This window comes from Schistocerca cancellata, chromosome 3 (assembly GCF_023864275.1).
Source record: "Schistocerca cancellata isolate TAMUIC-IGC-003103 chromosome 3, iqSchCanc2.1, whole genome shotgun sequence".
NCBI lineage: Eukaryota > Metazoa > Arthropoda > Insecta > Orthoptera > Acrididae > Schistocerca > Schistocerca cancellata.
In genome coordinates, this window is record NC_064628.1 from 656,897,256 (window position 1) to 656,913,341 (window position 16,086).

At 37.6% G+C, this 16,086-nt stretch overlaps 1 protein-coding gene across 2 annotated transcripts in view; it reads right to left on the reverse strand.

Annotated features, from left to right (window-relative positions):
* Positions 1–11,581: 11,581 nt before the first annotated feature.
* LOC126175617 (serine/threonine-protein kinase 19-like) overlaps positions 11,582–16,086 on the reverse strand; it is a 43,515-nt gene continuing 39,010 nt past the window's right edge. For both annotated transcript variants that reach the window (XM_049922499.1, XM_049922500.1), the window contains exons 4-5: positions 11,906–11,994; positions 11,582–11,802 (exon numbers count right to left, since the gene is read on the reverse strand). In XM_049922499.1, coding sequence (XP_049778456.1) covers positions 11,754–11,802; positions 11,906–11,994 — 138 coding nt within the window. In that variant the 3' untranslated portion in view covers positions 11,582–11,753. The remainder of the gene's footprint in view (positions 11,803–11,905; positions 11,995–16,086) is intronic.

The following is a 16,086-nucleotide window of genomic DNA, read 5'->3' on the forward strand; positions in this document are numbered from 1 at the left end:
ATGTGGAGGGACCATGTCCAGATGGCTGTAGTTAAGGCAACCACTCTTTCCGTGCACATGGCCCCTTTCTGTTAGGTACAGAGTGCAATTAAAGTTCAGCTATTCATAGAGGTCCAGTGTGGGCTGTAATTATTGTATGGCAGTGAAACTTGATAGGTGTGCTAATGCGTTAAAGCAAAACTGATTTAAGCTGGAAAAAGTTAGTTCATTAATTCTAATTATGGCCACCAGGTGCAAATCTGGTGCTGTGCACTGTTTGCATGACACCCACATCATCATTTGACAAGTCATAACATGAGTAAACAGTGTGACTATTGAGAAGAGAGATGGTGCCATGTTAGTGAAACAGTTTTATGTGGATGGCACCAATTGAGAGCATCACTGACTGAAAGATCTGAGGAGATATCGGTTGTCATTAAATGGTTTAAAAATAACGATTATGAAATTCGAAAATAAGGGTGAGCTTGGTGTGGCACCTGGGAGAGAAAAGCGTCCCATCCTGGTGGAAATCGTACACGAGGTTGCTGTCTCTGTAACTGACCACTCGGGAAGTGTCCTGGGTAGTGCTAGTGCTAGTGCTCGTGCAATATCATAGAATTGTCCATCCCATGGTTGACAGTATGGAAATTTTTGCAGTCTACTTTACACTGCTACCCATACAAGATTCAGATGGTGAACCTGAAACCTCATAATCTGCAGCAACATTCTGAATGTGCTCTTTGCTTTCTAGCACAGGTCGAAGTTGATGACGTGTGACTGGGCAATATTCTGTGGAGTGATGAGGCACATTTTACACTGAAGGGAGCAGTGAATACGTAGACTTGCTGAATTTGGGATACAGTTCAGTCACATATTGTGCTTGAAGAACCACAGCACTCACTGTGTGTGACTGTATGGTGTGGAGTCACAATCACCTTTCTCGGCTCACTCTTCTTTGAAGAGAATACACCCAGAAGGGCTTTACGGTGTACCGTGATGTCTGCACGTTATCGAGATCTCCTTGTACAGTATGTGATTTATGCTTTGGAAGAATGCAGATGTGTGGAAACCACTGCTTTAATGCAAAATGTGGTAACACCTAATGTCGCATGCTCAGTCAAAGATATGCTTAACCCTTTTGTGGGTGCATTTTTTGTAGCAACTCTGCGAAGATAATTTTTTTGCTATCAAGTTAGAAGTGTGATCAACTACTCTATTTTTTGATAATTTAATTTTTGTGATTTAGGACCAAAAACTATTGTGGTATGTATATCACTATGGCACTGTGTGTGGTATTAAAACTGGTGGTAAACGCATTTCCCACTTCCCTTTTATGTGTTGTCGTGTGTTGCCATTACACATAAAAAATAATCAACATTGTTTTATGTTTTCTTTTACATTATTTAAAAAATACTTGTTACCAATATTAAAGTTTACTTACCACAATGTGAAAACAATCCTTGAAACTTTATCATGCAATAAAGATATGAGTTGATAACAGGTCACAATAACGTATATTGCAGAAGCGAAGCAATGTGTTACAATAACAAACAGAAATTGATTGTTGTAGCAGTTTCATACACTTGGTGCATTGTACTATCACAAGATGTCAGGTGTAGACAGAGGTGGTAAAACTTTATTCCCAAAAGCTTCCCAAGGACCGCAAATGACATTAATTTTGTGGTAAGTATACTTGCCAAGCCCCTTCCAGGAACTACATTGGTGAACCCTTCCCAATAACCATTGAAACACTTGTTTGGTGGGATATATACTTCCCACAGTCCTGAAGGCTTATTTCACAACAACAGAAACTATAGCTGGTGCAGCGAACAGCCACTAGATGCCAGAAGCATACAGAAGTGGTAACACACATTCCCTTAAACGCTATAAAGAAATATATTTAGTGGGAAGAATATCCCCCACGGGCTATGAAAGGGTTAATGCAACCTTATACAAACATGTTATCTCCATAGATTTTCCAGATGTGTGGCCTGCAAATCATATGATCTGAACCCATGTGATTTGGCTCTAGTGATAACTAGAAGAATGTATTTAGCAGGGACTCGTTTGGTCTCTACCTGATCTGAAGGTCAGTATACAGGAACACGTTGCTCAGATTCTACTGGAACTGTTGCAAGCAACTGTTGAGCACATTGTTTTAAGAATGCGGCATCTCATCGGTGTCTCCGGTGCTCAAATTGTGTAAGCAGCGGTTAATAGTAAAATCAACATTTTGGCTTTCTTGCTTTTTTGACCTTTTCTGCTTGCGTCCCATTCCCAATTCATTATAAATGTAAACATTTTTATATTTCTTTCTTGCATATAGAGTCCCAGAGTTGTACATGATGGCCAAAATGAGAACTAACAACACATTAGAATAGCTACCAAGTTTTGGATGGATACGATAATTGCAGCACACGCTGGACCTCTGTGAGCAGCTGCACTTTAATTATAACCAGTCAGTACAACTGTCCTCTCTCTCTCTCTCTCTCTCTCTTTTATTGCAGCTGAGTCAATATGTGCCCTATTTCTTCATTGGCACAGACTTAGTTAACCTTGAAAAGTGAGGGATTATTTTTTGGCGTTAGTACATGATATTCAGGTGACAGAACATTTTTAAGCCACATCTGCTGGGACTAATGTAATGTCTCATTCATTCGTTGAAGCTTCTAGTGTAGTTGTATTCTTGAAGGTTAGTGCCCCACTTAAGCAGAGAGTGATAAGTCTACTAGGAAAATATTCAGATCATTATCTTAAAGAACAAAGCACCAACCCACTCTTATCAGTAATTAACATTATTTGTGATTGTAAATTTGCACAACAAAATGACAAGCATTAAGAAACAATTCACTGTGTGAAAGTGTAGATCCTCACAGACCTCCAACAGTCGACAGCAAAGTTGCTGAAGGTTTCTCTAATAGTGTTGTTGTGGTCTTCAGCCCAAAGACTTGTTTGATGCAGCTCTCCGTGCTACTCTATCCTGTGCAAGCTTCTTTATCTCCCCATCTACTGCAACCTACATCCTTTTGAATTTGCTTACTGCATTCATATCTTGATCTCTCTCAATGACTCCCCTGCCCCCAATACTAAATTCATGATCCCTTGATGTCTCAGAATGTCTCCTATCAATTGATCCCTTCTCTTAGTCAAGTTATGCCACAAATTTGTAGTCTCCCCAATTCTATTCAGTACCTCTTCATTAGTTACATGCTACCCATCTAATCTTCAGCATTCTTCTGTAACACCACAATTTAAAAGCTTCTATTTTCTTCTTGTCTAAACTGTTTCACCTCCATACATTGCTACACTCCATAGAAATATTTCAGAAATGTCATCCTGATACTTAGATTTATATTGATTGTAAACGAATTTCTCTTTTTCAGAAACACTTTTCTTGCCATTGCCAGTGTACATTTTATATCCTCTTTACTTCGAGGATTATCAGTTATTTTACTGCCCAAATAGCAAAACTCATCTACCACATTGTCTTTTTTCCTAATCCAAATTCCCTCAGCATCATCTGATTTAATTCAACTACATTCCATTATCCTTATTTTTGTTTTGATTATGTTCATCTTATAGCCTCATTTCAAGAAACTGTCCATTCTAAACAACTGTTCTTTCAAGTCCTTTGCTATATCTGACGGAATTAAATTGATGTTGGTAAACCTGAAAGTTTTTAGTTATTCTTCCTGAACTTAAATTCCCTTTCCAAATTTGTCGGTTTCCTTTACTGCTTGCTGTATGTCCAAATTGAAGAACATCGGGGATATGCTACAACCCTCCCTCACTCTCTGTTTCCCTGTCATGCCCCCTCAACTCATAACTGCTGTCTGGTTTCTGTACAAGCAGTAAATAGCCTTTCACTCCCTGTATTTTACCCCTGCTAGCTTCAGAATTTCAAAAAGAGTGTTCCAGTCAATATTGTCAAAAACTTTCTCTAAGTCTAGAAATGATATAAGTTTAGGTTTGCCTTTCCTCAACTTATATTCTAAAAGAAGTCTGTGTCGGTATTGCCTAGTGTTCCTATATTTCTCTGGAAGCCAAACTCGTCTTCCCGAAGATCAACTTACAACCGTTTTCCATTCTTATGTAAAGAATTCAAGTTAATATTTTGCAACCACAACGTATTAAACTGATAGTTTGGTAATAATTACACCCGACAGCACTTGGTTTCTTTGGACATAGAATTATTACATTCTTTTTGAAGTGCGAGGATATTTCGCCTCTGTCACACATCTTGCACATTACATGGAATTTTTTTGTCTTGGCTCACTCTCCCAAGGCTATCAGTAGTTGACGGAATGTCGTCTGCTTGTGAGGCCTTGTTTTAACTTAGGTCTTTCAGTGCTCTGTCAAGTTATTCTTGTAATATCATGTCTCCCATCTGCTCTTCATCTACACCCTCTTTCATTTCTGTGACACTGCCTGCAAGTTCATCTCTCTTGTACAGACCCTCTATATATTACTACAGCTTCCCACTTTCCCTTCTCTACTTAGAACTGGTTATCCATTTGAGCTCTAGATGTTCACACAGGTGCTTTTCTCTTCTCCAATGGCTTCTCTAATTTTCCTGTAGGCAGTATGTATCTTTCCCCTCATGATATATGCTTCTATATTCTTACATTTGTCCGCTAGCCATACTTGCTCAGCCATTTTGCATGTCCTGTCAGTCTCATTTTTTAGATGTCTGTATTCCCTTTCACCAGCTTCATTTTTACATTTTCTCCTTTCATGAATTACAGTAAATTTCTCTGTTCATCAGTTCAAGTCACTATTTTGTATGTTACCCAAGGATTTCTACTAGATGTTGTCTTTTTACTTATTTTATCCACTGCTATTTTCACTATTTCACCTCTAAAAGCTAATCATTTGTCTTCTACTATATTGCTTACCCCTGTGCTAGTCAATCATTGTCTAATGCTGCCTCTGAAACTCTCAACCCATCTCCTTAATTTCGTACCTTTTTGCAGTTTCTTCAGCTTTAATCCATAGTTCATAACCAATACATTATGGTCACCGTTAACCGCCGAAGTTCTTACAATTTACAATCTGGTTTTGAAATCTCTGTCTTACCATTCTGTAATCGATCTGAAACCTTCTAGTTTCTCCAAGTCTCTTACATGTATACAATCTTCTTTCATGATTCGTAAAGCAAGTGTTATTGATAGGAGGGAATGTAACAATATTACAAAAATGATAGCTGTTCTCACTATATAGCAGAGATGCTGCTGAGTCACAGATAGGCACAACAAAAAGACTGTCACAAAATAAGCTTTCGGCCAACAAGGCTTATGTCAAAAATACACACACACAGCCACAACCATGACCACAGCCTAGCAGCGGTGTACGTTGGGAGAGGCAACTGGGGGGGGGGGGGGGGGGGGTCGTAAGTGCTGCTGGGGAGCATGCAGGGATGAGGTGGAGAGGGGGTAGGGCAGCTACGTGCAATTGGGAGCTTAGACAGAGGTGGCGAGGAGAAGGAGGGAGGCTAGTGGAAAAGGAGAGAAATAAAAAGTGTGTGGATGGAATAGACAGTTGTTTAGTGCTGGAATGGGAACAGGGAAGTGGCTGATGGATGAGGACAATGACTAATGAAAGTTGAGGCCATGAGTGTTATGGGAGAGTTTTCATTTGTGCAATGTAGAAAAGCTGGTGTTAGTATGAAGGATCCATACGGCACAGGCTGTGAAGCAGTCATTTAAATGGAGAATGTCGTGTTGGGCGGCATGCTCAGCAACAGGGTGGTCCAGTTGTTTCTTGGCCACCGTCTGGCGGTGGGCATCCATGTGGATGGACAGCTTCTTGTGACAAACAGCTTGTTGGTTGTCAGTGGTTGCAGCTTAGCTTGTAGGTCACATAACTGGTTTCACAGGTAGACCTGTCTTTGATGAGATGATGATGATTGTGACTGGACTGTATGTAGTACATGATGGCAGTATGATGTATGGGACAGGTCTTGCATCTAGGTGTACTACAGGGATATGAGCCATGCGGTAAGGGATTGGGATCAGAGGTTGTGTAGGGATGGATGAGTATATTTAGTAGTTCGATGGATGGCAGAATACCGTTGTGGGAGGGCCACCGACAAACTGTGGCCAAGAAACAATTGGACCATCCTGTTACTGAACACGCCTCTCAACACGACATTGACATTCTTTATTCTTCTCTCCTTTACTGCTCCCCCCACTCTCCGTTTAAGCTTCTGACTGCACATAGCTGCCCTACACTCTCTCCACATCATCCTTGCACACTCCCCAGCAGCATTCACCGTCTCCCTCCCACCCATCATGCACTCCTGCTGCTGCTGCTCATAGTATGGCTTAAAAGCTGCCACAGACTGTGGTCATGTGTATGTGAGTAGTGCATGTGCGCCCGCGGGTGCGGTGTGTGTATTTTTGACAAAGGACTTGTTGGCCGAAAGCTTATATTGTGACAGTCTTTTTGTTATGCATATATGCGACTCGGCATCTCTGCTGTATGGAGTAGCAACTATCCTTTTCGTAATATTATTACAAGTAAAGAAGTGTTTCAGAGTCTTTGTGTGGTTAATTGACCAAGATGTTGAGGGAGAATTTTGCCCGGAGCTGTGGATGATTCCACATATGGATCCAGAAGGGACAGCCGCCACATTTGCCTGTGCAATCTGCAAGTTTATCTTGTGTAGACTTCTTTTTAAACAGTGCTACCCTTCCAATGAAGTGCAATGCCCACATCTGCACATATACAGACTGAGTTATGTAGCATGCATGTTTGCACCAAGTGTAACTCCGAAAAATGTAACAGAGGAGGAAGCAAGACACGGAGTGCTCATGGCGAAAGTATTAGAGAGTAAAAAGAAGACACTCAGGAAATGTCACACAGTGTGAAAAATGGAATATGCTTCTCAAAAGTTATTTTCTGCAATGAAGGGAAAGTAATTTCACTTGAAACTGAATCACGAGTCTATAACAGTAAAAAATTTTGAGCTCTCAATCTGCAAGGTGAAAAGTAAACTTAACATTAATAGTGTCATGTACTTTTAGGAGGTTTTGAGAAACAAGAACAAAAAGTTACGTCAAGCACAGTGATTTATTACTGTTCTTTATCTTATAAGGATGGAATCAAAGCAAGGATGTTCAGAGACTTATTTTTGCACGATTTCAATGCTTTGGTGCGATAACAGTTTGATATATTCAAGGGCGAGATAGCATTAGCACTTATGATGGAACTGAGTTAGAACCTGGGGAGGTTCAAGAAGGCCCAGAGATGATGAAAACACTGTAGAAATATCTATTTAAGCTGTTTAAAAATGGCTTGAAGCAATACTAAGGCACTGAATTGTCATTTCATATTAAGTTAAGGGATATGTATTTTATTCAGATGGAATTTAGGCATTAAATATTTATCATCAGTTGAACAAATGCACAACTGAGGCTTGGCATCACTCTCAAGGAAGGTAATTATGCATATCTTAGAAAAAGAATAAGCATTTGCAGACAGCAAAACTGTGGTGTCTTTTACATTTGGAATTACTGCAGTAGCAACAATGTATGCACAAAGCATGATATTGTGACCAAGACTACTCATTTTCAAGAAATAGTGAAGTAAAAGCAAATAATTATAGTTTCTGATGACTATCCAAATAAAAATAAAAAAAGTGTTTCAAGAAGTGTCTTGGTTAACCTTTCCATCTAATCTGATCTTAAGATAAGAAAAGTAATATTGGAGAAAGGCCATAATATAATGGAGATAGATAGCATCCAACAGTGAAACATTTTCATTTTTCCAGTACCTACACCAGCATACTACGTCCAGCAGCTAGATATAGGAATGAAAACTCACTCATAATTATTTCTGTATGTCAGCTATACAAATATCAAGAATTTTGAAAGCCTTCCCCGTAATTTTATGTAAGTCAAACAGAGTGTATACAACCCGAGAGATCCAGGAATTTTTTCATCCGGGAAAAACCCTGGATATTTTTAGAATTCCGGGAATTTTTCATTGTTTTAGTTTTCAGTTAAATTTTTGTAATTATGACTGGTAAGAACCGATACTCCAACAAAGGATATTACTGTATCCCGCTACTGCAGGCGCAGTACTCATGCGAGCGTCTCCCAACAGCAAAATGTATCAAAGGCTTTAGGAAGACTGTGCAATGCTTCATAACAACAAATTGCCTCTGATGAGCGTGATGTCACAACTGTTTACAATTCGTTTTAGCAGTTACGAGTGGGCTCATGCGCAGTTTAGTTACATTTTGAGTAGTAGATTCTCCCGCTTCTGGCTACAGGAATGTGGCTGTTGGCAGCAAGCAGCTAGATGCTACCGGGAAAAGGGGGCGCCAAATTCATATTCTTGAGGGGCAAAAACTTGTTTCACAAAGCGTCTTGCATCCAGCGCATGTTTGTCAATTATTCATAAGATTTTGAAATGCTTCCCTGTTGGTTTTTGAACACATTTTAAGTTGATTTCTGAATGACTCATAAGTTGACTTTTGAATGCATGCATAGTGTAGATGATGTCTCTGACAGGAGAATCCTCGTTGCATCTAGAAATACACTTTCTGCAGACAAAAAGGGGACAGGGCTACACGAGCACAGTGGAGTAAAGCCGAAAAGATGGATGCCAATCGCTGTCTGATTAAGTGGCTGATTGGGTTTGCAGATGATCAGTGTTGTTATAATTACTAGCGAAATCCATAGATTCAGACTACTAGAATGGAAATAAACAACTGACAGGAATAACAGGTGAGAAAGATTCCGTATTATCTTCTCGGTGTATCCAAGAAAATGAAATTTTGACAGAAAATTTTTGGCGAGATCGCTACACTATAAGGACCAGTAGGACAGTCCCCGGCTAGCAGCCACATAAGTTCTATTCTGGAAGTAACGCGGAATAACTAAACCTGTGATTCTGGCAGGGTTAGTGAAGTTAATCGGCAAACAAATTTTGACAGTGGCAGCAATAGCTACAGAATTGGTGATGACAAGACTGTTTGTTAGAACGAAGAATGAGAAGAAACGGGGACATCACATAAATTATGGAAGAATAAGATGATTCCAAATTTATGTAAAAATTTCGTAATACTACTTTTCGATCTCATGCTTGAGAAGCTGGTGCATATGAATGAAATGTGAAACTATTTCCTAATGTAAAGCTTTTTACTTGTAGTAGGCCTAATAGGCATTTGATATTGGTACTTCATGGATTATATTCTGTCGTGTTGGCAATTTGTACCAAAACAGTCTCGTTTATTTGGTGTGTTACAAAATTGCTGCCATATTAGAAAGGCCTATTTTGTTTTATCTAGCACACAGTGGCAAAATAGACGTAATCAGATCGAGAAACCACACCAGTCTTGGGTATTATTTGTATTAATAGCTTTTTCAGTATTAGATAACGACATTTCAATTTTGCATGTAGCAAAACGTTTGACGAACTTTGATGAGGTAATAGATTCTTTCGCAGAAAGCAAGCAAGATTAGAGAGAAAAAATGCTAGGAGGTAAGGTCTGAAGAAATGTGTAATTTCTTGCTATCCCTTGTCAGTATTGGTTTTATATATCCTATATTTAATTTTATGTCACACAAAACAGCAAGTTATTAACTAATAGATAATAAAGAGTTCAGATTTTCTGAAGAGTTCTTGTTCTCTCGATTACAAATAATCCCATCTGCTATTAATTGCGAGGATTTTTTTTTTGTTAAGAGGGACAGGCTGTCAAACAGGCCAACTGGGAGCAGGAGACGCACCACAGGACATTTAAATTTCCACTCTCCTGAATATAGTTTGGACGTGCGGTAGAAAAATGCTTTATGAAGAGGCGTGGCAATGCACTTTGGCATACTTAAGACCAAATAATATGTCTTTCATTTCCTCGAATACATATATTTTATGTTTCAGACTTTTCAGAAAGATGTACGCTACAAGATGAACATATTTTGAAAATTCTATTTTTTGTTAGTATTGAACCGGTTCGCAAATGTCGTAGACCCGGGGCTGATGTGCAGCGCAGTCTAAGCTATAGTGGGTAGTCTCCACGTGACCCGTGTTTACATCTAGTGATTTTGCTGTTTCCCCTTCGTTTAGTCTTTGTTCCCCCTTTGTTTAGTCTCACGTCAAATGAAAACAAAACTGATATCTGTGGTCGGGAGCTATCAAGTGAATTAAAACACATTCTCATAAATACGGAAGGCTGAAATATGTCATTAGTTTCAGATTTTATTTTATTTCCACTTTTTTTACAGTCAAGCAGTAATCGCCTTGCAAAACAATGACGTTATTTTTGTCTGTTTGCTAACAAAATTTGACTTTTGTTAACCTTTTCTGCAGAGGCAGTCAATGTATTTGAAACGAAATGTTTCATTCCACAGTACTGGCTAGTTTCAACTGTTCGCTGCATTTCAAGTGCACATTTTCATTTTCTAGCACGTATGGCATTATGCCATAATAAAGAACCAAACATGATGTAATACAGTACTGGTGCTCCAAGAAAATTTACACCTGTAAAACCGCATAATGTATGGTATTTCAATGGTTTACACATACGTACATAACGGGCTTCCTACGTCATGATAGCTACCCAAGCGCGGTGGCGCCTGTTAATCTGGCGCGCTCTGGCAACTGTTAAAATGAACCTATTTCTAACAGGTTGGGGGAAAATATTGCGAATAGTGGTTTGAAAAGTGTTACTTTCAAATAAATATCCTTTTATGTTAAGTTGAACTATGTGCAAGAATGTACCACTAATTTATTAAATCACAGAGCGTTTGCCTCTCATTTAAAAATCAACTCTTTGATGACAAGTCATTTAGAAGAATTTCAAACCCTGAAGAGCAGACATTTATGTCATTATTAAAAATTTTACTGGCACGTTTGTGTGATATATCTTAAAGTGTAACATGCGCAAAAAAGATCAACAGTATATGCGAAAGCTTAGCTTCTCTTGCAGCTTATTAACCTTAGGGACCAATATTACACGTGAAAGCTTTGCTTGTCTTGTAGCAACACTATGTACTCGTATATAAATTTAAGCTATTAACTTTCCCTGTTTGTGTGTTCGTGCTAGTTAACAGTGATGTTGCTGTAGGCTGGCTACATCACGTGTCCTATGCTCTGAATATCCGCTGTCATTGGCTGGCGAGATCACATGACACGAGCTAAGAATAGCTTACAAAAGCGCATCGAAATCTCGATTTCAATGATTCGAAAAGTAACATGCTGTGTTTGATGGAATTCCAATGTATACTTTCGTAATACAAAAATACACAGTGTACATGTTGCTGCACATCAAAGATATTTCCAAAACGTGTCTTTTTCCACGAGTTTAGTTTTCTGAAGTGCCGGGAAATTGTATGGCCGTGTATAAAACCATAACCATTCAAAGGATTGATAAGGGAAAATATACTGTCACCCAGGAGAAAGTGTATTTTTAACTGGGAAATCCGGGAATTTTTTTTCCTTGTCCACGTATACCCTTGTCCACGTATACACCCTGTCAAACCAAAAAGAAAAACTGGATTCTACAATGCAGGTAGATGGGAACTGAACTATCAAAACAGAAGCTTTTTATACAAGTTACAGAATGTTGGTACTACTCCCAGAATAAAGAAAGGTATCTGAAATGTCGTATATTGAGTCACTCAAAATAGAGTTATCAAAATTTTATAGCATAAATGACTTGAAACTATTAATGAACAAGAACCAGCCCTACTGCTGATCTTGTTCTGTGTGTAAGTTTTTTTCCTAACAAAATAAAGCAATGTGTTTATTTCAGATATGGAAAATCTTTATTTCTTCTTCCGTAATCTCAGAAGATTTCCAGACGTTGTTTCTATACTGAAAGTACAACAAACAATACAAGTTATTAAAGACTTGACTATAACAAAAAAAACTTACTATACACAAAAAATGGTATTATATACACAGTAAAAACAATTACCATTCAACCAAGTCAGCACCAATTATGTCGTAAATGTAGAACACCATACCAAACTTCTCGGACTTCTTCAACTTCCGCTGTTCAAGCTCCTATGCAAAATAGAAATAATGTGAATATACACCCAGAGATCACTTTAATAGCTTTAGTGCTACAGTATTATAGACACGAGTGGCTTTCACACTTTACATAATGTACTTTAGAGTTTTTCAAGAACATTAGACTTCCCCTTTGTCACAACTTTTTGGGTACAGCAAAAAGTGTTTACAACAAGAATCTGATGACTGCAAAGGTCAAAGATCATAGAACTTAGAAAAAAAGGTAGATGAAATATTATTTGAAATGTAAATATAGTGTCTGTGATGATAGATGACCCTGCTGATCCTTTCCCTTGGACTGTAATACTGACAATATGTATGTTATGTTAATAAGGTTGTTAGTGACTGGATTTTTTTCCATCAAGTTAAAAAAACATACAGTATTTCAAAATTAGACAGGGAAATAGCAAACATTAAGTTGAGCCTTTATAAATACCACTAACTAAGCAACTTAAGCTCACACTGTAACAACATAGTAATTTGTTGAATTTTTTTCAGTCTTTGATAGCAAGATTTTATAAAATTTGATTTCTATTTTGATCAATTACGATCATCTCCGTATCAGTCTGCGGTGATAAAAAACAAAAATTTCATCCAATAACAACAATTTTTTACAGCACCTACTTCAAAACAAACTGTTCTGAAGATGATAACAGTTTATCTAGACAAGTACAGTAATCTGTTCTTGCAATCAAAGATGACAAATTCCAAAAATTCAGATGATGGATTACTACCCTTCGCTGTTGCCATGCTACATTTCTCAGTATTGTTTATCCTCTGATACTATCACTGATTTACATTTAAGTTATATTCATCTATACATGCTTTGTTTTCTGCACAACCCAACATGAGTAAAAACCTCTATGCAAATATTTTTAATACTCTGAAGCAGCTGTCATAACTCACTTGGGTGCTGTAAAAAGCTATCTCATGAAAACTTGACTGTTAAACAAATGCATTTACTGTTTATACTTAAAATGAATGAAATGAGTGTGAATTACAGAACCATTAAGAAATGTTTGTGGTTTGATTGCTGAGTGAGTCAAAACACGTTGCTGTGACCAAAAATGTCTGCCTTTACCTGCCTCTCTTTGATTCTTTTGGAAAATTTATGGTGACATTCTCTACCATAGCACCATTTTCACTGATTTACTTAATTTGATCATGGCAAATAAAATGAGCATGTTTGACAATACTCTTCAACCTCTCCATTTCTAGTTGGCAAGCATAACTGGAGAAGACTCGTTCAAGGGTTGTTAATATAGGGTCATACTTCATTAGGTAGTTTATCTATCATAACAGAATCAAGCAGTTGCCTTTTGTGGGAGGAAGTCACTTTAACACCGCCAATGAGTTTAAAAGACTATGGGACGAATTACCAAAAACTAGAGGAGAACTAAAGGTAAATCTTTTGATTCAACAATAGCACTATAGGAATACCAGTTGGGAAGCATAATGAATTTTTATAAACATTTTACAAAGTTAAAACTAGTTGGGGCATACATTCAAACTTCTGCAAGTGTTTTCAAGATCATTATCACAAAGGTGAGAAGACTCTTTAGACTTTTAATCTAGTTATATCCTATAGGAAGCTGCTGGGTGGGGAACCATCCATTCGGAAGAGTTTACCTCATCAGATGATATTCAGGAAAAATTCAAATGTAAATACTGGTATAAGAAAATATAAGAGAAATTGATGCTGGAATTCAGTTCATGGGGTAGTTTCAAGAAGTACACACAGTGGCACCTAACAAGACCGAAGTATTTAGATAACCCAATATGAGGTAAATTTAGCAAAGGTATTGGTAAGGTGTTTACCATATTATGTAAGAAAGAAAATTTTATATAGAGGTTTCATTTGTTGAAAATATAGGCACAATGAATAATAAGCACAATAATCCCAGTCACAAGGATACATGCCAGGAAGAAGGTAAATTTAACACTAAATACTAGAGAGGTTAATTACTGTCCGGTAAATAAAAGTCAGAATAGTAAATCTAAACAACAAAGATGGGGAGAACAAAGTGCTGATACACAAATGTTTACAAATAGTGGCCTTAAGGGAGGTGCTAGAATAGTGAAGTATTGTTTGACAAACCAAACAACAACAACAGTAACAGAAAACGATGGATGTCCTAGTCAAGGGACACGATTCAGGATATGTCACATTAAGTGCAGGCCCATATGAAAAGAAGTTGGTTGCTTTTAGTCAGGAAACACCAATATACAATTGGTTACTCGCTGAAGAAGACAAAGAAACAGGTATAGAGTGACAATCTGGAAGTGAGTGTGTACATAGATTTGGGAAATGAAATTTCCCGTGTATCTTTGTTCGAAGTATTAAAACAATAGAGTTTATACAATACTGCCAGTTAGTGGAGCATACATAGTAGAAATAACTGGAAGCAAAGCAAGACAAATTAAGCATGAAGTGTGGTTACTGATAACATCAAATAATTTTACGTCTATGCAGAAATGCTTGGTAGTGCCTAATGTAAATTTGCAGTTGCTCCTAGGTATTGATTGGCTGATAAGATTTAAAGTAATACTGGATTTTTCAGCACATATATTAACATGTACTTATCAAGATCAGTATTGTAGCACCATTTAGTGGGAAGATTACTGGTATACAGACATATAACATCCACCTTGTAACAACAAGCACCGTGACGGATTTATAGATACACTAAGTACACTGCAAGAACTAATTAGGATGAAAGATTATGAATCTGGAGTACTTGGAAACTATGTTTGTAGTTTTAAGATCAAACATAAACTGCCTTTTTTCTGTAAACCCAATTCGGTACCATTAAGTACAAAAGGAGATTAATAAAACGTTTAGGAGGAGGACTAACAGAAAGGAGTTCTAGTGTATGGAATAACCTGTTATTAGTAGTGTGTAAAAGGATGGGGGGAGGGACAGTGCATCTAAAATTGAATGCATGTGCTCTAAATAAGCACATAGATCCTGAGAGAGATCAAACAGTCAGTATAGACAAAATATTGATGAAGTTCGAGCAAGCAAAGTATTTTAGCTTGATGGGTCTCACGTTGGGTATTGGCAAATCAAAATTGGTGACAATTCAAAGAAACTCACTTTTTTTTAAGGGTAAGTCGTACCAATTTAGAGTGTTATCCTTTTGATTAAATATCTCAGTGTTGCTATTCATAAGAGCCTTGGATGCTTAGTTGGGTACGGGTTTATTAAAATAACTAATAAGCTATGTAGATGACATAATCCAAGTGTCCAAGACATGGGGAGAACATTGTGCTTTACTGATTAGAACATTAGAAAGGTTTTACATCAAATATATCACTATAAGACTGTCAAAGTCTACTTTTGGGACAGAAGAACTTAAGTTTCTTGGTCACTTGGTAGGCATAAATGGAATAAAAGCAGATCCAAACAGGAAACGAGCCATAAAATTTCTAGAATCTAAAAGTACAAAACAATTGAAAGCATTTCTGGAACTAGCAGGACTCTATAGGAAATAGATTTGAAGTCAGTCCTTGAATAATCGTAAGCTGTTAAACTTGTTGAAGGGGGTGGGGGAAAAAAAAAAGTAAATGGATTTGAGGTAACGGAGAGTCTAAGGCCTTTCATGAGATTTAAGTAGCTGTAGTAGAGGTAACAATTTTAAAACACCCACAGATGAACAAACCTGTTAAGTTAATTACTGATGCCGTAGAGTATGGAATATTGTGCGTGTTATTTCAGTGAGGGTGGGATATTAGTATGGGAGAACATAAAACACTAGCTTTTGCTCTCCACAAGCATGAGTTGAACTACACAGCGAGAGAGAAAGTTTTATGTAATGCGGAAATGGTAAAGAAGTACAAACAATGAACTACTAAAAGAGGGTTAGTCGGATATTAATTTGAGGAACATGGTACAAGATGTGTTACAGGACAGGGTGTCCTACTAATAAGCTTGATATACGAGGGTAATCCCAAAAGTAAGGTCTCCTATTTTTTTTGTAAGTACATAGACCTGTTTATTTCTACAAAGGTTTATATCAGTTTACAGCTTGAACATTTAGCTATTTTTCGACATAATCACCATTTCTGTCAATGCATTTTTGTACA